Source organism: Oreochromis niloticus, linkage group LG7, assembly GCF_001858045.2.
Source record: "Oreochromis niloticus isolate F11D_XX linkage group LG7, O_niloticus_UMD_NMBU, whole genome shotgun sequence".
In the NCBI taxonomy this organism is placed as follows: Eukaryota; Metazoa; Chordata; class Actinopteri; order Cichliformes; family Cichlidae; genus Oreochromis; species Oreochromis niloticus.
In genome coordinates, this window is record NC_031972.2 from 39,087,937 (window position 1) to 39,109,840 (window position 21,904).

The 21,904-nt window shown below is 39.8% G+C and overlaps 1 protein-coding gene across 1 annotated transcript in view; it reads left to right on the forward strand.

Annotated features, from left to right (window-relative positions):
- The window catches only part of LOC100707734 (aminopeptidase N), a 34,148-nt gene that overhangs the window by 6,801 nt on the left and 5,443 nt on the right, over positions 1-21,904 (forward strand). Inside the window, exons 4-20 of the mRNA XM_005454259.4 lie at positions 2,490-2,676; positions 2,783-2,925; positions 4,393-4,529; positions 4,630-4,756; positions 5,512-5,666; positions 5,741-5,854; positions 5,951-6,094; positions 8,302-8,367; positions 8,466-8,531; positions 8,950-9,122; positions 10,017-10,096; positions 10,202-10,332; positions 12,808-12,863; positions 15,469-15,616; positions 15,743-15,834; positions 18,791-18,901; positions 21,390-21,557. Of these exons, the coding sequence (XP_005454316.1) occupies positions 2,490-2,676; positions 2,783-2,925; positions 4,393-4,529; positions 4,630-4,756; positions 5,512-5,666; positions 5,741-5,854; positions 5,951-6,094; positions 8,302-8,367; positions 8,466-8,531; positions 8,950-9,122; positions 10,017-10,096; positions 10,202-10,332; positions 12,808-12,863; positions 15,469-15,616; positions 15,743-15,834; positions 18,791-18,901; positions 21,390-21,557 (2,098 nt within the window). The remainder of the gene's footprint in view (positions 1-2,489; positions 2,677-2,782; positions 2,926-4,392; positions 4,530-4,629; positions 4,757-5,511; positions 5,667-5,740; positions 5,855-5,950; positions 6,095-8,301; positions 8,368-8,465; positions 8,532-8,949; positions 9,123-10,016; positions 10,097-10,201; positions 10,333-12,807; positions 12,864-15,468; positions 15,617-15,742; positions 15,835-18,790; positions 18,902-21,389; positions 21,558-21,904) is intronic.

Genomic DNA, 21,904 nt, shown 5'->3' on the forward strand with positions numbered 1-21,904 from the left:
AGTGTACAATGAGAGCAATTTAGTATGTTTTTAGAGGCCCATGAGCAGTGTTGGTGCCCAGTCTGGATTTGTTACATCCATTTCATATACTGGTTTGCCTGCAATAATGCTAAATCATAAGCTACTCAATCGACATGATGACATGACGTGGTTCAATCTGCAGCATCACACATTAGCATGTTTTATCTCATTATCTATGACCTCAGCACATTGAAAATAACACTAAAAGCATTTTAATAGTGATATGAATTAATTTAGAACTCACCGGAAAGAAGATGCAGAGACCAAACCAACAAAAAGCTGGGGATTGCACAGAACTCGATCCGCTCGTCTCACCACTGCAATGCAAGCCTGACGTCTTTGTTTAGTAATATCGGATACATGGGATCCCTCACGTTGCCTCCAGGTTGAAAAACGATTAAAAGAGCCCATTATCCAGCTTCTTGCCTTCACGATCGTGTGATCAAACGTTGCAACTGATAACACAACACGTACGAACCATAGCTGAAGCTGTATCCTGTGTCTAGCCTACTGTCATGGCGGAAGGGGGCGTGGCCCACCTCCAGTGACATCACGCTCCAAAGCCCTATAGCCAAAGTGTGCAAACGGGGGTGGATGTGTGTGTGTGTGTGTGTGTGTGTGTGTGTGTGTGTGTGTCCTAACCCTAAGCTGACTGCACTCCATAAGGATCTGGCAGTACAAATGAACCAGCTGCTAGTCGATGAGAGACACCCAGAATGGCTAACTGTAGGCCAGACAGTCCTGATCCCCAAGGACACCAGAAGGGACCGGTCCCATCCAACTACCAGCCAATAACCCACCTCAGTACCACATGGATGCTCCTGTCAGGCATCATAGCGGCTAAGATGAATAGGCACATGGCACAATACATGAGCGGGGCACAGAAAGGCATTTGCAGGAATACCAGAGGAGCGAAACACCAGCTACTAGTAGATAGAGCAGTTGCCTGAGACTGCAAGACTAGGCTGACCAACCTTGCACTGCCTGGATTGATTACAAGAAGGCCTATGACTCCACACCTGGATCCTGGAATGCCTAGAATTGTACAAGATCAACAGGACCCTAAGAGGCTACGTTAGCAACTCGATGGGGATGTGGCATAAAACACTAGAGGCCAAGTTCAAGCCCATAGCACAGGTTGCCATCAAGTGCGGGATCTACCAAGGAGATGCTCTGTCCCCACTGCTGTTCTGCAAAGGCCTGAACCCCCTCAGTGAGATAAATGACAAGACTGGCTATGGATACCGACTACGGAACAGAGCAATTCTCAACCACCTCTATGTGGATGCTGTATGATTCACTGATCCACACCACCAGGATATACAGCAAGAATATCGGAATGTCATTCGGATTAGGGAGGTGTAGTCGGATGGTAACGAAGAGAGGGAAGGTACTCAGAACTGAAGGGATTAAACTACCAGAAGGCAACATTGCAGTCCCCGGCAATGAGGACAGAAACAAGTACCTGGGAATCCCACAGGCAAATGGGAACCACAAAGAGGCTGCTAGCAAAGCTGCAACCACCAAGTACCTGCATAGGGTCAGGCAAGTCCTGAGGAGTCAGCTGAATGGTAGGAACAAGATCCAGGCTATTAACACCAACGCTCTGTCCGTGATCAGGGACCCTGCTGGGACAATAAGCTGGTCAAAGGAGGAGATAGAAGCCACTGACATCAAGATGAAGACGCTCCTGACCATGCATGGAGAGCTTCACCCCAAGTCCAGCACCCTGAGGCTGTACGCTAAGCGGAAGGAAGGAGCCCGCGACTAGTGAGTGTCAGTGGCACAGTCCAGGATGAGACAATCAACAGCCACATCTTTGGCCCATCAGAAAGATGGCCATGACTGACCATGTGCTCATTGAATACCTCAGATAGCAGAAACCCAAGAAAGAGGAGTAAGAGAAGGAACCATTATGGAAGGACAAGCCCCTGCACGGCATGTACCACCAGCAGATAGAGGAAGTAGCTGATATCCAGAAATCCTATCAGTGGCTGGACAAAGCTGGACTGAAAGACAGCGAGCTCTAAGTACAAGATCTATAGAGGCTGGGGTCTATCACATGAGGCAAGACCCCAGGTACAGGCTGTGTAAAAATGCCCTGTCACAATCCAGCACATAACAGCAGGGTGCCAAATGCCTAATATCAGAATTGGAGGTCTGAGAGGTAATGGAGCACTCGTTGCTGTGACCTCCAAGCTAGGTGAGTGGCTCCAGTAGGTTCCAGGAACAACATCTGAGATCTCTGTTCAGAAGAGTGCAGTCCTAGGAGGAGCCAAGCTCTGTTAGAGCACCTGAGCTTGAAGGATAAAGAAGTCCTGCAGGGGCGAGAGGGGATTTTATATGTGTGTGTGTGTGTGTGTGTGTGTGTGTGTGTGTGTGTGTGTGTGTGTGTGTATGTTTTTATTACATTCTTGAAGATTATACAGAGAGACCGTTAAATATGTTTTGTGTTGTTTTCTCTCCAGATGGTGCAGCTGCTCTGATTATAAAATCAACATGGCTGCAGCCAGAAACACAGTATCTGGTTATCAACTTAAAAAGTAAATTACGTCAAGGACAGAAGTATCAGCTGTACACTGAGTTCACTGGAGAACTAGCTGATGACTTGTCAGGGTTTTACAGAAGTGAGTATGAAGAAGATGGATTACAAAAGTAAGTCCTCTTTGTGTCCTTCTATGGCTGGATTTGTTTCACTGGTGTCATTTTAAACCTCTACACTCTCACTATTTGCATGTGTGGAATTTTTGATCATTTACAGGATAGTTGCCACCTCTCAGATGCATCCAACTTATGCCAGGAAGACCTTTCCTTGTTTTGATGAGCCAGCTTTGAAAGCCATTTTCCATATAACGCTCATTCACCCGCCTGGAACAGTAGCCCTTTCAAATGGCATGGAAAGAGGTCAGTGCATCTAAACACAGTGTCAAGATCTGCAGCAGCAGATCATAAGGAGCACAGAAGAGGATTCAAATAAAGACGCGTAGACACAGGAGACAACAGAATCTGAGTCCTTTATTTAGGCTGGTAGACAGCTGTGACAATATATAAACATGAGGGCGATTAGGGAAAGTAGACAGACATGAGAACAGAGCTGGAGCAAACTACACATAATGAGACAGGGGGAACAACACTGAACACAATGCATATGAGACAAGGAATACCAAAGTTAAACACGACAGAGACGGAGACAAGGAGCCAAGATACACAAAAATGCCCATGGAAGAGAACACAAATCACATGATAGACAAACATGACCAAGTGCCAGGGGACTAGAGATGGTAAAGACATGAGAGACAGAGAGAGAGAGAACAAATAGAGACACGACTGAGGAAAAAGATAAATAACTAGAGGGCACAACTAACTCTCACTGGAGACACTGGACAAGACAAAGACAAAAGGAACCTAAAAGAAAGGAAACCAGAAATACAAATAAACTGAGAGACAACAAAGGAACTAAACTCAAGACTAAATGGTATAAAACAGACTTAAATCATCTTTATCATGCAAGAAAAGAGTCATGAAATCAAAATAAACTCAAAACACTGGGTTAAAGACCCAGGACCATGACACACAGTTCAAATAACACAGTTCTAAGTGTTTATTAGAATATTTTAGTTTTAATTCTGTTGAATACATGTGATGCATTTGGCATAAGCATAAACCCTTTAGATTCTAACTAATTTAGATGACTGCCAGACACAACCTAGACCTGGTGCTACAGTTTGTGCTATGGAGAAATTTGCAGTCATGTGTTTAACTAAATGTCAATTAAGAAAAAAGTTACTATCGTGAAGCTCTGTCATAATGACCAAATGCTGTAGCCAAAACAAGTCTGTTGTTAATACAGCTTCTCTCTTTATCTCTAAAACTTAAAAATAAAAATTCATCGTGCTGCTATGAAATTTAAGTTGTTAAATGAAATTCAGAATACTAAATACAGAAAAAACAGCTGCAAACTTATCAAAGTTAGCTTCACTGGACACAAGGCCAGACTACATGTGTTGATCAGATTAATTATGAGCTTCAGAATCAATAACCTATAACCTTACTAAATAGTAATTTAACAGAATAACTCATATAAATATTTGTTCATGAATCTGTAGAAAGTTTGACCAGCTGCTCGAAAAACGTTCCCCAGCTAGACTACTTTAGTTTTAATTCTGTTGGATTCATGTGATGTAGCCATAAAAGACTAATATGGTATTTTTGTCACCCTGATGGGCAGGGTGTGTGTCTATTTTAAATTTTGTGTGTCTCTTATGGATAGTCATCATGCTTGTGTTTAACAAAAAAAACCAAACCAAGTTGCACACAGTAGCATTACCAAAACCTTGATACGTCACTGATAACTTTAGTTGTGTTCTTCAGATATTGCTAACATCACCATTGATGGAGTAAGTTGGACAAAAACCAAGTTTGAACCCACCAAGAAAATGTCCACCTATCTGTTGGCCATCATTGTCTCTGACTACACATATATCAGTACCACACAAAAAGACCCTCAGGTAACTGTCTGTGTACTTTGGTTGACTTGCTCCAAAACTGGAAGAACTGTGTCAAAAACGTTTGTGAAAGAGGTGGTTGTTGTTTTGTTTTTGGTTTCAGATTCGTATCTGGGCTCGAAGGAAGGCCATTGACCTAGGACAGGGAAACTATGCTCTCAATGTAACTGGACCCATACTGGACTTCTTCCAGTCATACTATAACATTGCCTACCCTCTAACTAAATCAGGTGACCCTGCTTTTATAACAGCCCTCACTTGTGTTTTAGCTTTTCCAATTATTGGATGGATATTGGGTGAGGGGGAGGGAGCTCTTTTACCTACAATTACAGAGAGAGAGTCTGTCTGCACAATTTCAGATGAATTGATATGATTGTTTATTAACCCCTTGTATGAAAGTGAATTAAAAGTCTTGTTGCAAATGGTAAACCTGCAAATTTGCATAAATTAATAGAAACATTTAAAAGAGGTTTCATCAAAAGATGATATTCAAAAGCATCTTTTTTCATACATTGTTCATATTTATAATGAAGATAAATCCAGTTTCCACTTAATCTCTAGGCAAATCAGCACAACCTGGATTTTAATGAATGAATCAATTAATTCATTAATTCATTACCAAAGGTTTTGGTTGAAACCACAAGGTCTCACAGTGGTTTCACATGAAGGGTGGAATCATAAGGGTAACAAGACACAGAAGAAGCTAATTAAGTGCAGTGACACAAACGAAGTAAAACTACAAGAAAAGAGGCAAAAGAAACAAAATCAAAAGCCATTAGAGTTCTTACTATAATTATAGAAACAAAGAAAATCACAAAGCCATAAACTAAAAACTCTCAACAACAAAACTCACAGACCATAACAGTTTATACCAGTTGAGGGAATTAAGGAATTGTGTGTCTTATAACAAATTGTTTAATTACATTCTTAAGATAACTTGAAGCATTCCCTTAAACCTATATTAAACCTGCTCTCTTCCTCACAGACCAAATTGCTCTACCAGACTTTTATTATGGTGCAATGGAGAATTGGGGTTTGGTGACCTACAGGGAAACCAATCTTCTTTATGACCCTGAGACTTCCTCCAGTAGGAATAAAGAGAAGACTGCCACCATTATTGCCCATGAATTAGCACACATGGTAAGCTGTTTTGCCTTTTGATTTGTTCGCTCCTTGATAACTCAACAAATTAATTCATGCCATGTCTGGTACAGTGGTTTGGTAACCTGGTGACCCTGCGCTGGTGGAATGAAGTCTGGCTCAATGAAGGCTTTGCTTCATATGTGGCTTACCTAGGAGCAGACCATGCTGAGCCCACATGGAATGTTGTGAGAACAGACTTTTACATTTGGACCTGATCTTACATGCATTGTTGTCATAGTGTAAAATCCTCTTAAAACATTCCTGTCTGTCTGTTTGCCCAGAGAGACCTGATAGTACTTGACGAGATTCATAAAGTTTTTCCAGTCGATGCCTTGACCTCTTCTCATCCTCTGTCCTCTAACGAAGACAGTATTGTCCTACCTAACCAAATCAGTGAACAATTTGATGTCATCTCATACAGCAAGGTACAGAAGTTGCAACACCGTACAGTATCAATACTCATCAACTGCTAATTATCCTTAATTGAATAAGATTTATGTATGCAAACATGCCCAAATTGTCTTTATCTAGCCTTTTGAGTTTATAAAACCTAAGTAGTTTAAATAAGATTAATTGTAGAAGATTAATTGAGGTCTCTTTTAACTTGACATATCTCACCCTACTGAATAACTACGGTCTAGAGAGGATTTGGCCTCAGATTTGGAGGTGCTGATTCTCATTCCCACTGCTTTACACCTGGCTGCGAACCATTCCAGTGTGAGTCAGAGGCCATCACCCGATTAAGCCAACAGAACCACATCATCTGTGAAATCAGAGATGAGATTCTGAGACGACCAAAGTGAAAGCCTTCCGCCATTTGGCTATACCTAGAAATTCTGTCCATATATATTACAAAAAGAAATGGTGGCAAAGGGCAGTCCTGGCCATCACCCACCGGGAATGAGTCCGACTCATTGCCGGCTATATAGACCAACTGTCATGATCCTGGGTCATGTTGACCCAGCATTCTTAGTTTTCGTGTGTTTTTGTATTTTGTTCTTTATTTATGCCATGGTTCGTAGGTTGTTCTGTTAAGATGTTGCTTATTTGATTTCCCTCGTGACTTTACTCCCTGTGTGCCCCTCTGTGTATCTGTGAGTCCTCGTTTCCCCTCCTTGTGTTTTTTATTTCATGTTTTCCCCAGCCCGTTATGTCTGTGCTCTCCCCTTGCTCGCTCTCTCCCCCGGTCTGCCTCTGTGTACTTCCTGTTTTACTTTGATAGTCTCCCGTCAGTGTGCATCAGTGTTGTGTTTGCTCCTGCCGTGTCTCATTATGGTTATCAGTGTCACCTGTGTTCCCCGTGTGCTCCCACTTCCCTCGTTAACCCTCTGTGTATTTATGTCCACGTCTCCCTCAGTTCAGTGTCGCGTCGTCAATGTCTCTTCCCTGAACCTGTGTGCCTTTCTCTGTGTTCCCTCGGTCCTCAGTTTAGCTTTCCCAGTTTAGTTCTGTTTCTTTGTGAAGCCTGCAATAAAGCAGAGATTTTGAGTTCAGCTTTTGTGTCCGTGAGTTTGCGGTCCCCCTTCTTAAAGATGTCAACCACCACCCCAGTCTGCCAATCCAGAGGTACCCCCCCCCCCCCCTCAAGCACCCCACCCAGGGACTCAAAGAAGGCTGGCTACTCTGAACTGTCATTCACTACATAAGCACAGATGACAGTCAGGACCTGTTTCCCAACCTGAAGGCGCTGGGAACAAGCCCTCTTGTCCAGGGAGGGTGAAATGGGGTGAGGAGAAACCCTGACATACCGGCAGCTAGCCAAGGGGACACAATAGGATACCCACCCCAGCCTGCCATCTCTCATCAAGGGCAAATCCAGACTGAGACAGTCCCCTCTCCAGGAGACTAGTACCAGAGCCCAAGCCGTGTGTTGAGGAGCGCCCAACTATATCTAGCCGGTAACTCTCAACCTTACACACTAACTCAGGCTCCTTCCCCACCAGGTAGGTGACATTCCATGTCCCAATCACTAGTTTAGGTAGTCAGGGATCGGTCTGCCTGGGCCTCTGCTCCTGGCCGCTGTCCAACACACATTGCAACCGACTCCTAGGGCTTCTCCTGCGGGTAGTGGGCCTACAGGAGGATGAGCCCATGTCCGTTTTTCAGGCTGTGCCCGGCCGATTCCCATGGACTAAGGTCCAGCCACCAGAAGCTCACCCTTGGGCATTGGGCACCCTACCTGGGCTTGGCTCCAGGGCAGGGCCCTGGTAACCCTGTCGCGGGCAGGGTGAACTGTTCTACTCATAGGGGTCTTTTGAATGGCTTTTTGTCTGGTCCCTCACCCAGGACCAGTTTGTTATGGGTAACCCTACCAGGGGGCAACCCCCCCCGCCAACAATATAGCCCCTGGAATCTCTTGGACACACAAACCCCTCCAGGACAATAAGGTAGCGATTCACGGAGAGGGGTAGCGATTCAGTAATGATTGAATACAAAATAAGAAACAGCCCTGAAGATACTGACACTGTAGATCTGAAAGATCAGGAATAGTACCACTTTGAGATAAATGTACATGTCCTGAATAACTAGTGTTTTTCAGCTTCTGTACACTGTATCATATATTGTGGTAATTTTTCTTTTTATATTATAAACTGAGTAATTGATAGACTGAACAAAAATTTTACCTCCTCAGGGTGCAGCAGTGTTGAGGATGCTTTCAGACTTTCTCTCAGAGCCAGTCTTCATCCAGGGACTGAGTGTATGTTTTTGTATATTTCTTTTAGATACATCACCTTATCCAATATTGGTGAGCCACAGATAATTACGAATTTTGGATTGTTTTCCTTTTTTCTGCAGACTTACCTCAATCACTTTGGATACAGTAATACAGTAGGGAATGACTTGTGGCATCATCTGCAGATGGTAAAATGATGATTTCTTTTTTTATTTACAAAGGTTGTATGTGACTTTGACATTTTGTTGCAGTTACAAAACATGATTGTTTGGTATATTCTTTAAAAAAGGATAGTTACATTTACATTACCATAATTCTTTAACATTTTATTGCATTTTGAAATTTCTCACACTACCAGACTGTGCAGCCAGACACAAAATCATCTGCATGTATTGCCATATGATTCTGCAAAGGGCAGAGGTTCTATTAAAACAACACAGTAATAAAACTTTCACAAATTTTAAATTTCACAGTAGCTGACAAATGTTATTACTGCAAACTTGTATTTGCCTTATATTTTATTTTCATTTTGTCTTAAATTTATTATCATTATGCCTGTGGTGTTTTTTTTAACTGAATTCTTTTCGGTACTTTTTTAATGTACAGGCTGTGAAAGACAATAATGGTTCACTTCCTCATCCAGTTGATCGAATTATGAGTCCCTGGGTGCTTCAGATGGGATTCCCTGTGGTTACTATAAATACAGCCATAGGGAAGGTATCCCAGAAGCACTTCCTGCTGGATGCAGATTCTAACGTCACAGTCAAATCACCTTACAAGTATGCAGAACTACAGCTTTTGAAATGCAAATATGCTTTGACTCATTGTGGCAGTATTGAGAAATATCTGTCTTTTTTATATGTGCTTTATATGTTTAGATTTAGTCTAAAGTCAATTTAGATTTAGTTACATTTTGTTTTCATAGCACAAGTTCACAGCAATAGTTATTTCAAAAAGCTTTGTATAGTAATAAAAATACCTGGCAAAATAAGAGAAAGAAGTCCAATAATCTGAAAATCTCAAACAGCCCTTTGCAATAGCAGGACGAAAGAACTCCCTTTTAACGATAGTGGGCGATCGTGGCTCAAGAGCTGGGAGTTCACCTTGTAATCGGAAGGTTGCTTGTTCGACACATCCCCATCAAATTCCTGATGAAGGCTCTTAGGATCCTGTTGCATCCTTCTCTGACAGAACAATTATTTGAGGGTATAGCAGACGTGGCAGTTGGTTGACTTGAAACTACAACGTAAATCTCCACATTTCTCAAAAATAGTATTTCAGCTTTTTTTTTCTCGAAATGGCATTTTGGGTTTAAACTTGAAATTGTGACTGCTCAAAATGGACAATAATAATGAAAGAAAATCTGAAATAACTGGCACAGGTAATGATACAGGGAGAAATCTAGACAGCAACATTTGGTTAACTTAGAAATCAAAACGTATTCTTATAGTATTTATAGAAAGTTAGACCCTTTCTAACTCTGTATTTTGTTCAAACACTTGACACATGTAATCACATAACTTTATTGGATCACCTTATTTAAGGTCCATTTAAACAGTGAATTGCTAAATCAAATTAAATAGAAATATTAAATCCACTAGTATTTCTCAGAGCTGCACCTGTTAGTAACTTGTTTCGTATATGAATGACGCTAAATGTGTTTCCTTCCCCAGCTATGAGTGGCTGATTCCTATTCGATGGATGAGAGATGGTATGGTCCAGAAAGATATCTGGTGGCTCATGGAAAAGGAAGGTAAAGCTGGTACACAGTTTTAATGTGGTTTTACAAGTACAATACAAGTGTTATTAAACGTTTTTGAAATTTTAAGCATGTGTTTTTTTTCTTTTCCTCCATCAGTGATAAACTTCGAAATGAGGAGTGATGGTTTTTGGGTACTGGCCAACATTAATGTAACTGGATATTACCGGGTAAACTATGACTTAGGAAACTGGGAACGCCTTTTCACCCAGCTTAATACAGATCACAAGGTACACAGACACTCTCTTCACTTTTTCTCATTTAATGCAGGACATCAATTTTGTCATTTTCTGTCATCAGTATTTATGCATATGCATAATGAGATATGCATATGTACATATAAAAAAATTCCCTTCTCAACCCTGTGGGCAGTCTTTATCCTTCAAACTCAGGTCCTCAACCAGATCTCGGATGTTGTTCCTGGGATTTGGTGAAGCCACACCTAGCTCGGGGGGAGTTACTCCACCAAGTGCTCCGATTACCACTGGAACCACTGTTACTTTCACCCTCCACATCTTCTCGAGCTCTTCTCTGTGTCACAGAGGGGAACGCCGGTGTATTTCTGAAATGGACCCAAATGCAGACACAGGAGAGATGAACTGAGGTTTAAACAAAAAGCGAGCTTTTATTGCAGCCGATGGCAAAACAAAACTAAGACCTACTCTGGGAAATACTAAACTAGCTATGAAAACAATTTTCCTCGGGATAAATAAAGTATTATCAATCAATCAACCAATCAAAACAGTTTCAATGGATAAGACCATGAAACTGAAAAGGAACATGCGAGTATGGAACTATGAAATAAACCAAACTTGAACATGAACCTGAACAGTAGGGAAAACTCTGAGACTTGACCTGATTCGAGATGAACACAAACAGACGACCCGACAAAGACTGCATGGAACACACAGACTAAATACACACAAGAGGTGATCAGGGAAAGTGGAAACACATAGGGAAACAGCTGACACAAATGAACATCATGACACCACAGGGAAGAGTAACACTAAGCACATTGAACATAGAAAGAGACGTTCAAAATAAACCAGGAAACATGGAGAGACATAGATGGGACAACACTGGCTTGACAACATGAAACACACAGACAAGAAATACAAGTCATACTGACACAGAGGACAAGAACAGACTCACACAAGGGGACATAAATGAAAACCTAAACTGGAATAACACTTAACTAAATCCTAACTGATAATACCAACACAAGACGTTTATTTTCGCATATTTTCGATATAATATAAGAAATAAAAAATTACAAAATGAACTCGAAATGCTGGGTCACAGACCCATCCCCTGAGACTCTGAGCCCCTGGTACTTCTCCAGCTTCTCGTGTTCCTTCTTCCTGATGTTGCTATCATTCGGTATTGCTAAGGCTGTCACTACGGCTGTCTTCTGCTTGTCCACCACTACTATGTCCGGGTGGTACATACCAAGCAGGGGCCTATCCTTCCATGATGGTTCCTCCTCTTTCTTGGGTTTCTGCTGCCTGAGGTATTCTTACCAATTACCTAGTGGTAAGTGGTAAGGACAAATGACAGCCCCAGTTTGACAACTGTAAGAATTTATATGATGGCAAAGACCAATCAGCTAAGTAAAGACAAATGATAGTCCATCATTATTTTAAGAACTGAAGGTCAGTCAGTCTGGAAAATTACAAAAATTTTGATTGTGTCCCCGAGTGCAGTTGCAAAAACCATCAAGCGCTACAACGAAACTGGCTCACAACAGGACCACAACAAGGAAGGCCAAGAGTCACCTCTGTTGATAAAATCATCCAAGTCACCAGCCTCAAAAATTGCAAGTTAACAACACCTCAGATTAGAGCCCAGATAAATGCCGCACAGAGTTCCAGCAGTAGACACATCTCTACATCAACTGTTCAGAGGAGGCCGCATGAATCAGGCCTTTATGGTCAAATAGCTGCTAAGAAACCACTACTAAGAAAAAGCAGCAAGCAGAAGAGATTTGTTTGGGCCAAGAAACACAAGGAATGGACATTAGACCAGTGGAAATCTGTGCTTTGGTCTGATGAGTCCAAATTTGAGATCTTTGGTTCCACTCGCCGTCTCTTTGTGTGACGCAGAAAAGATGAAAACAAATGGTCTCTACATGTGTGGTTCCCACCACGAAGCATGGAGGTGGTGTGATAGTCTGGGGGTGCTTTGCTGGTGACACTGTTTGGGATTTCTTGAAAATTGAAGGCACACTGAACCAGCGTGGCTACCACAGCATCCTGCAGCAACATGCCATCCCATCCTGTTTGTGTTTAGTTGGACAATGACCCCAAACACACCTCCAGGCTGAGTAAGGGCTATTTGACCAAGAAAGAGGGAGATGGAGTGCTGCACCAGATGGCCTCCACAGTCATCTTACCTTAACCCAATCGAGATGGTTTGGGATGAGATGGACCCCAGAGTGAAGGCAAAAGGGCCAACAAGTGCTCAGAATCTCTTGGAACTCCTTCAAGACTGTTGAAAAAAAAACATTTTAGGTGACTACATCATGAAGCTCATCGAGAGAATGCCAAGAGTGTGCAAAGAAGTAATCAAAGTAAAGGGGAATTATTTAGTAGAAACTAAAATATAAAACATGTTTTGAGTTATTTCACACTTTTTGTTTACTATAGAAGTCCATATGTGTTCGTTCATAGTTTTGATGTCTTCAGCAAGAATCTATATCATTCCAGGTTATACCAGTGATAAACAGAGCACAACTTGTGGATGATGCATTCAGTCTGGCCAGGTAGGTCCATTAAGTTGCAGTTTTTCACTAATTTCCAGTTATAGTAATTCTGGTGTCTTTTAGATATACCCACTGATAAAAAAGTAACTATATAACTTTTCCTATTCAAGACAATAAAGTACTGACTCAAGTGCAAGCTTTAAGTTTTTACACAGATCTTTTCTTTTGATGCCACCTTTTGCTTTTCAGTAACTACATTTTCCCTCCAGACTTAGTTAATTGCTGTTTTTCAATTTAAAGTTTTGGAAGCTTACATTTCTATTATTTATAATCAGGAAATACAGATGATTAGTAATGAAGAAGTAAGGGCAGCTATGAAGAGAATGAAAAGTGGAAAGGAAGCTGGTGCCATGGTCCTGGATCTTTGACCCAGTTTTTTGTTGTGGACACCTCGGTCTTTCTTTTGGATTTCAGAGATGATTTAAGTTCATGCTCAGTATTTTTTTATTCTGAGTTTAGTATTTCCTTGTGCTTCTGAGTTTCTCATGTATATTTGTTCAGGATGTCTTGTTTGATTATGTTAGTTCCTTTTCATGTCCTAGTCTCTGTGTTCTGTCCTCAACGTGAAACCCTACCATTCCAAAGGAACTACAAGTAAGCCTGCAGTCTGACAGCAAAGTGTTCTATTGGGGCAACATCAGACACTGAGGACTTTAAGATAAAATGGGGCCTGCTTATTCAAGACCTTTTATGTGAGGAGAAGGATTTTAAATTTGATTTTTGGATTTATAAAGGAGCCAATGAAGAAAATCCAGTATGGGTGAAATATGCTCTCCCTTTCTAGTCTATGTAAGTACTCCTGCTGCAGCATTTTGGACCAACTGAAGGCTTTTCGTTGAGTTCTTAGGACAGCCTGATAAAAATGAATTACAATAGCCAAGCCTTGAAGTAATCAATGCATGAACTAGTTTTTCAACATCACTTTAAAAAACAGGATGTTCCTAATTTTAGCAGTCCTACATATTTGTTTAATATGTGCATTGAAGGACATAGCCTGGTAAAAAAACACCAACTCCGGGATTTGCCAGTCTTACTAGAGCAGAGGAAAAGCAAACTCTTAGCGTTTTGCGTGCCACAGCGGCACAGCATCTTCTGACTAAAGGTTTTAAGGGTCATACTAATGTTTTATTTTCTGGCCCCTTTCACCAAATAAATGAAAACACGAAGTAAAGAGACCACCATCTGAATAAAAAAAATCATCCTCTTCCTCCTAACCTGATGCTTGATATACTGAACAAAGTCAGGGCTCTTGACACAACACAAAAGCATAAACATACAGCAATGTGCATAAACATACTTATTTTAATGCAGATATTGTCACAATTAATTATCAGCATATTAGACATGCAACCCTCCTATCTGCAGACAGCAAGCCAGCTACACAACAACAACAGATTATGAGCTAACATTATGCCGACTAATTTGAGGTTCAAGTGTTCTAAAAATCACACTCTCCCTTTAATAAACAGTTTTATTACCTTCTCACATTGTATGAGAGTTTATTTGCTAAATGTCATAGACAGAATCTGGGCTCAACACTGAACATAACATTCCTCCACATGTTCATGATGCACCAGTGCACATGTTCCCAACATCAGCTCAAATGGGCCTGATGGTGAAAGGCACCCATGGCAGGCTTCCTGGAGGTACTGTAAGACCAGAGTTTGGCTGTGTCCAGTCTGTTCTGGGTAGAGAGCCACCGGCTTCATCATCCTGCAAACCTTGACTGCAAATCTGTTGAAGACTAACTGCGGTTCCTGGCCTTCTTGCAGTGTCATCTTCTTGGGGTTCTCATTTCGAGCCCTGTCTCTCAAATTCCCTGTTATATGGAATTTTGTGTTCAATTTGGAGATGATACTAGGGCTCATTATGCTGGAAGTTGGGTTGGGAGAACACCACCTTAAAGTTGCTTTATGGCATGGGCCATATCCAGATCAGTGAAATATGGCACGCTTAGAGCAGACATCAACTGACAAGAATCAGAATCGCATTTATTGGCAAAGTATATGCACAAACACATACAAGGAATTTGGTTCCGGTCAATGGTGTCTTTCAAGCACAACAAGGTAAAAGCACACAATATGTGAGCAACACAATGAACAATATACATAAACCACCATTTAAAAAAATCTAAATCCTTATATACAAAAACTACAGGATTACAAAAAAGAATACCACAGAATGTACATAAGGTGCAGTTGCAGTATGGCAGTGTGAAGCAATGTGACAGTTCAACTATTTAGGAGGGAAATAGCAAGGGGAAAGAAACAGTTCCTGTGTTGGGTGGTCCTGGTCTGCTGGCTTCTATACCGTCTGCCAGAAGGCAGCAGGTCAAAAACTCTGTCCAGGGTGTGAGGGATCTGTAGAGACCACTGTAGAAGGGTCCATGCTCACTGGTCCTGTTAGTCAGATACCTGATTGGCACCTGATCGTCAGCCCCTGGGATACTCAATTCTGCTGCTCAAACCACAAATGTATTCTCACAAATGTGGTGAAAAGAGGTTTTCCAGTGTCGTAAGATTTATTGAATAAAGAAATTTGTTTGTGGTCAATTCTTTGCTGTAATATTATTATTATTATTTATTCTCGTGTATTCTTTCTGCAGGGCTCAGCTGCTCTCCACCTCTCTAGCCCTCAGGACAACCTCCTACTTGTCAAAGGAAACAGAGTACATGCCCTGGCAATCTGCTCTCAATAATCTGGACTATTATTACCTCATGTTAGACCGTACTGATGTCTATCAGCCTATGCAGGTGAATACTTTCCAAAGTTTAGCTTTTTAAGAAAGGTTCCTTTACTCTCTATGACTGTTTATCCAACTGTGACTTTGGAAGAAAACATTTTCTGCAGATAAACTCTCCTTAACTCTTGATTTTTAGGACTACATAAAAAAACAGGTGACTCCACTATTCCTATACTTCAAGAACATGACCTCAGACTGGAGCAGTGTTCCTGTACAACACACTGATCAGTAAGTATACTCACCAGGATACATAGTCCACCTGTAAACGCAAACCAAATATAAAGATAAGTAGATGAGTATAGGTTACAAGACATCAGAGAAACAGCAGCTTATATAGATCTAGAAAAATAAATAAATAAAGAGTCGAACCACAATCCAAATGGGTTATTATAGTCTAAAAATCTCTTTCCCGTCTTATTCCTACAAAATAATCATCAATCCACAAATGATTTGCCATATATTCCTCCTTGTAATCAGTGTGTAAAAACAAAAAGAAATCTGATTTAGCAGTTGGCTTGAGTGCTGGACAGTAGTTTTTTTTTTGGACATTTTTTTTGTACTTAAGTTAAGTTTTGCTAACCCCAATTTCACTTAGTTTTAGATTTCTCCTAGACTGTATTCTAGTGTTATAGTTCTTACTCTAATATAGTAATGTATCACAGATAAATCTTGGTCCTTCTTCCAAGGACAAAGTACTTTTATTTATAAATGCATGGCCACATGAATAAATGAAAAAATTCTAAACATGTACTGAGAAATATACAGTGGGTACTGAAAGTATTCAGATCCCCTTAAATTTTTCACTCTTTGTTATATTGCAGCCATTTGCTAAAATCATTTAAGTTCATTTTTTTCCTCATTAATGTACATACAGCACCCCATATTGACAGAAAAACACAGAATTGTTGACATTTTTGCAGATTTATTAAAAAAGAAAAACTGAAATATTACATGGTCCTCAGTATTTTAGAATTTTGAAGTTACCTGCATAAGCCTGCTTTGTAGTGCAAACCTCAACTGAGGTAAACAGCAGACTGACAGCCTACATACACTACAGATGAACGGCACCCAGAAAGAGTTGTCCTTCATTGGCCACTTTAGATGAACTGTGGAATGAGAGTGGTAAGAAAACAGAACTTAGCTGACTGCAATCTACAGTCTACTGACATCTAGCAGTTATATTTTATACACTTTAATGCAGAACTTTCCTGTTCTGTTATGACTTGTCTGCCTGAGTGAGACAGTTTTTATGTGTGTAGCTTATTCCAGCTTTAATGCCATCAAACTACAGAACTAAAATGAAAGAAAAAAAACCTTTGCCAATATCTATTTATATTTGTGAACACGTGATTGTGTATGTGCAGTCTTTTGCACACATAGGGCATTCAGTTTGAGCATCACTCTCAATATATATATACATATATATACACACACACACATATATATACATATATACACACACACACACACACACACACATATATGTATATATATATATATATATATATATATACACACACACGCACACACACACACACACATATATATATATATATATATATATATATATATATATATATACACACACACACACACACACACACACACACACACACATACATATATATATACACACACACACATCTATATATATATATATATGTATATATATATATATGTATATATAGATGTGTGTGTATATATATGTGTGTATATGTATATATATATATATATATATATATGCTTTGAGTGCTGAAGTAGAGTAGAAAAGTGCTATATAAGAACAATCTCATGAAATTAATTGTTTTTATCTAGCCTATCTTTATATTAGCAAAAAGCTAGTGATTTGCTAAGATTCTGTGCTTTATCAAAGTTTTTATTTCTTATTTAGTGCTGACTCAAAGAAAAGTCCATGGTACAAATTTTGGTGACCATACAGGCAATGTACGTCAAATGAAACACGTGAAACTAATTATGAAATAAACAATCTATATGAAATTAAAAAGAACTGAGACTTGACAGTATAAATGCTAAGTTTTGTTTAGATTGGCTCACCCATTAAGGAGGAGATGGGCTATATACACTACTTTACACCAGTCCAATGTGTCTCTGTAACTGACTCTAGTTTTATGAAGACAAACAGAAAAACAAATTTTTTTAAAAATCACTTAAGTTAATAAGAAGAATCTAGGAATATAAAATAGTTATTAGTCTATGCGTCATTGCTGAGCGGCTGGTGAGTTTGAGAAGCGGTTCCAAAAGCTGACATGGAGGAGAGGAAACTAAGTATAACAAAAAGCGAGAAGTTTATTTGGCTAACAAAAATTAGCACAAAGCAAGGTGAACAGGGGGCGAGAACTGAAACCTAAACTGGGAGAAACTAAAACATGAAAACTGTGACATGAGCATGGCCTGAACAAAAATATGAACTACTATAACATGAGATAAACAGAACATGAACCTGAACAGGAGCTTGAGAGAAAAACCTGAGACATGAAAAGCTGAAACTCACAGAAACATGTAGCCAGACAAACAGATAACCCAACACTGAACAGAGGAAGACAGAGGACTTAAATACACAGAAGGGTAATAAGCGGATGGGGAACCAGTGGGAACACACTGCACACAGGACAGGGTTTATCACAATAAAACAGGAAACAGCATGGAACATAGACATGACAACACAAGCTTGACAATTAGAACATGGAACATGCAGACATGAAATACCTGCAGAGACATAGAACATAGGGAGAGAATCAAGCACTGGCATAACAGAAAGTAAAACACAGAGGACAAGACAGACTATATAGAGGACAGGAAAAGACTCATAATTCATGGAGACATGGATGAAAGAAAACCCTGACTAAACAATACCACAATTACTTTATATTATGGCACTCTAACATCAGAAATATCAAAAAATACAAAATAAACTCAAAACGTTGGCTCACAGACCCAGCCCCTGACACTATGGACACCAGCAGTTGTTTCCAGAATTTTTTTTTGACCTTTAACTGACTGTATCTAGTCTTAATAAGGATGAAGATGGAAGAACATAAAGGGAAAATTTTCTACAAGAGACAAAACTTCACCAACTTTGATCTTAGTAGACATACATTTTTCTGTGTGGCTACAATTAAATTACTGATGCTTCAGATATAACGATGCCTGTCTCTTCTTGCAGATATAACCAGGAGAATGCCATTCGTATGGCGTGCAGGAGTGGGGTACCAGAATGCAATAGCTTGACAACCACATGGTTCAACAAATGGATGGAGGAACCTCAACAAAATATGTTGGTCAACTTTATAAACTACTTTTCAATCACTGTGCTTTAATGTGATACTTTTTGGGCTTTTTTACATTTTCCACCTTCTGGGCAACAAGGAAATTCATATATGGCATGTTCCATAGAGCAGGGGTCTTGAACTGCAGTCTTCAAGGGCCGGTGTCCTGAAACTTTTCCATGTGTCCCTGTTGCAAAACACATGAATAAGAGTAGCAGGTCATTAGCAAGACTCTATAGAACTTGACTACATGCTGAAGTGGCAACCCCTAACTCTACTCAAGTAAATTTAAGTAAATATAAACATTTGTTTAGAAAATCTTAAACATTTGTTTGGAAAAATGTACTTTTAAAAGTACTTTTATTGCACCACGTTCATTCACTCATGAGCTGCTGTAACATGAATCAAATGGCTGAATTCCCACCTCAGTATGCATTCAAGTTCTATAGAGTCTTGCTAATGACCTACAAATTGTATTCACTTGTGTTGCAGCAGAGACACATGGAAAAGTTTCAGGACAGTGACCCTCGAGGACTGGAGTTCGAGACCCCTGCCATAGAGCGTATCAGGGCAAAAAGCACACATTTCCAGAACCTTTCCAAAAACACAATATTTATATGAGCCATCTTAAACATTTATTTTGAGTCTAACTGAAAAGAATTAGCCTGTTAACTTGGTAATGCTAGCTTTGTTTCCATGTGCATTGTTTCCACACAATGCACACATTCTTAGTATTAAGAGCGAACTTTAAACCATGCAGTAATGCCTGCAGCTGTTGGAAGGCAGCCCCAAGCTCAGACTCAGAATAGAACTATCCAACCACTGTCTTATTTACATTAAGGTGTAGTGTAACTGCCAACATAGTATTCCCAATATTATTAATAAAAATAGAAAATAAAACAAAGCTTAAAATTGAATTTTGAACGTGAACCACCCAATTCCTATTACTCAAACCAATATCACTGAGTCAGCCTAAGAGCAGGTCATATACGACTGAATCAAATGCCTTGGACATATCAACAAACAGCTGCACAGTACTGCTTCTTGTCCAAGGCAAAAATGAACTAAATGATATAAAGATCTTAATTAAATGTCCTATCCGCAATAGTACCATTACACTTGTATACCCATACACCAGATCCTTGGATATATTCACTTTAACAGCAAGCAATTCAGAGTGCCAAACACTTGCTTGCTTGCTTTTTAGTAAAAAGCATTTAGTAAGCATCCACAAAATTGTGGTTTAAGATATTACATCTCCATCACTTATACTAGAACAACTGGATTTGTAAATATTGTAGCTATCAATTACAATCACAATTGTGCATTAACTTTTTAAACTGCATCTCTGATAGAACCATGATATTATTATCAGTTGTGATAACCTAGATATTTATCATGTCAGTTTTAGGGAGGAGACTTCTAACATTAAAATGTAAAAGGCAAAGATCTAATCTATGTTTAAAATCTGCTGGTCTGAGAATGTTTTTTATTGGGCCGGGGTTTGGTTGCATGTTCCCAGATAACAGCAGAGCAGCATAACAGACTTGAATCTATTAGTTTTATAATCAGCATCTCTGGCAGCAGAGTACAAAAAGTCTTTTTGCACTTTGAGGATGTTATTGAGAGTTTTCAGAGATTGTAAATATAGCAGAATCCTCTTATGATCTTGTGACTTGTGATTGTGCAATATCAGCCTTTTTCTTTTGCATAGGATGAATTTCTCAATGAAGAATAAATGAACCACTGATAAATATTCAATAAGATTAAAAAAAAAGGAGAAAAGAGGCAAATATTAATGAACCAACAGATGCAAGTGGCCAGCTTTTCCTGAAAAGTCAGTCACTCTGCTACATGTGGTCAAAGGAGTTTGCAAAGAAAAAGCGTCTGGACTTCTTTAAGTCCAGACGCTTTTTCTTTGCAAACTCCTTTGACTACGATGACCTGGATGACTGAGAACCTTCACAGACATTCTGCTACATGTGGACAAAATTCAAGGAAGTAGGTTCAACAAAGTTTAAAGATAAACTGAGTTAACTCTGAAATCATTCAAATTTAAATAATTCACCATATTGAGTGGCAGCAAGTCTGAGTAGCTCTTGAGAGAGTGTGCAGTTTTAAGTGTGTATTTTTGGAGTATCGTGATGTGCACAACTCTGGACAATTAATGTACGCAAGAGATCATCTTTTTGGCTTTATAATGGACCAGATATGGGGTTAGACACCACATATTACTGAAGTTGAGGATGCCATTCTGAGGCTGATGAACAAGAGCTAAGGTAAAGGCTAAACTGAAGGCTAGTAAGTAGAAGTACAAGCCATTTTTGCCATCAGTTCTAACGGGAAATGTCAACTCACTAGTCGACAAGTGTGACGAGTTGGGTTAGACTGGTTGGGAGGCACTGGTGAGAAATCAGCGAGTCTAACAGTGAGTCTTTTTAAGAGGATGTATTTTAAGATACTTACTCAGCAGTGTGTTAACTGTAACCTTTTCAGGATCCACCCCAACCTGCGTTCAGTGGTGTACTGCAGTGCCATTGCAGCAGGTGATAAGGCTGAGTGGGAGTTTGGATGGTCACAATTTAAGATTGCTTCTGTAGCAAATGAGGCCAACAAACTCATGTTTGCATTGGCCTGCACAAACAACACGGAGCTGCTAAACAGGTATGTGTGTCCTTCTTCCTTTGCACAAATAAATGGAACATATACTGATGTAACAAGTCAGTAAGAAAATCCCTTATGTGGCCCATAAATGAAGTCAGGGAGTTTGCTGGGTGTCATTTTGGACTCCACACTTTAATTCCAGGCTCAAATCAAATCTTTTAACAAAGCAGATTTTTTTTTTTTTTTTTACACCTAATGACCATTAAATTAACTTCAATATTATTTATGTAGTGCCAAATTACAACTGTTGCCTCAAAGTGGCATCTGTCACTGAGTGAGTAATGACTTTGGTCATCACTCACAGAATTTGTAGGAGAGACCCTCATTCTTGCCTTTGTAAACACCTG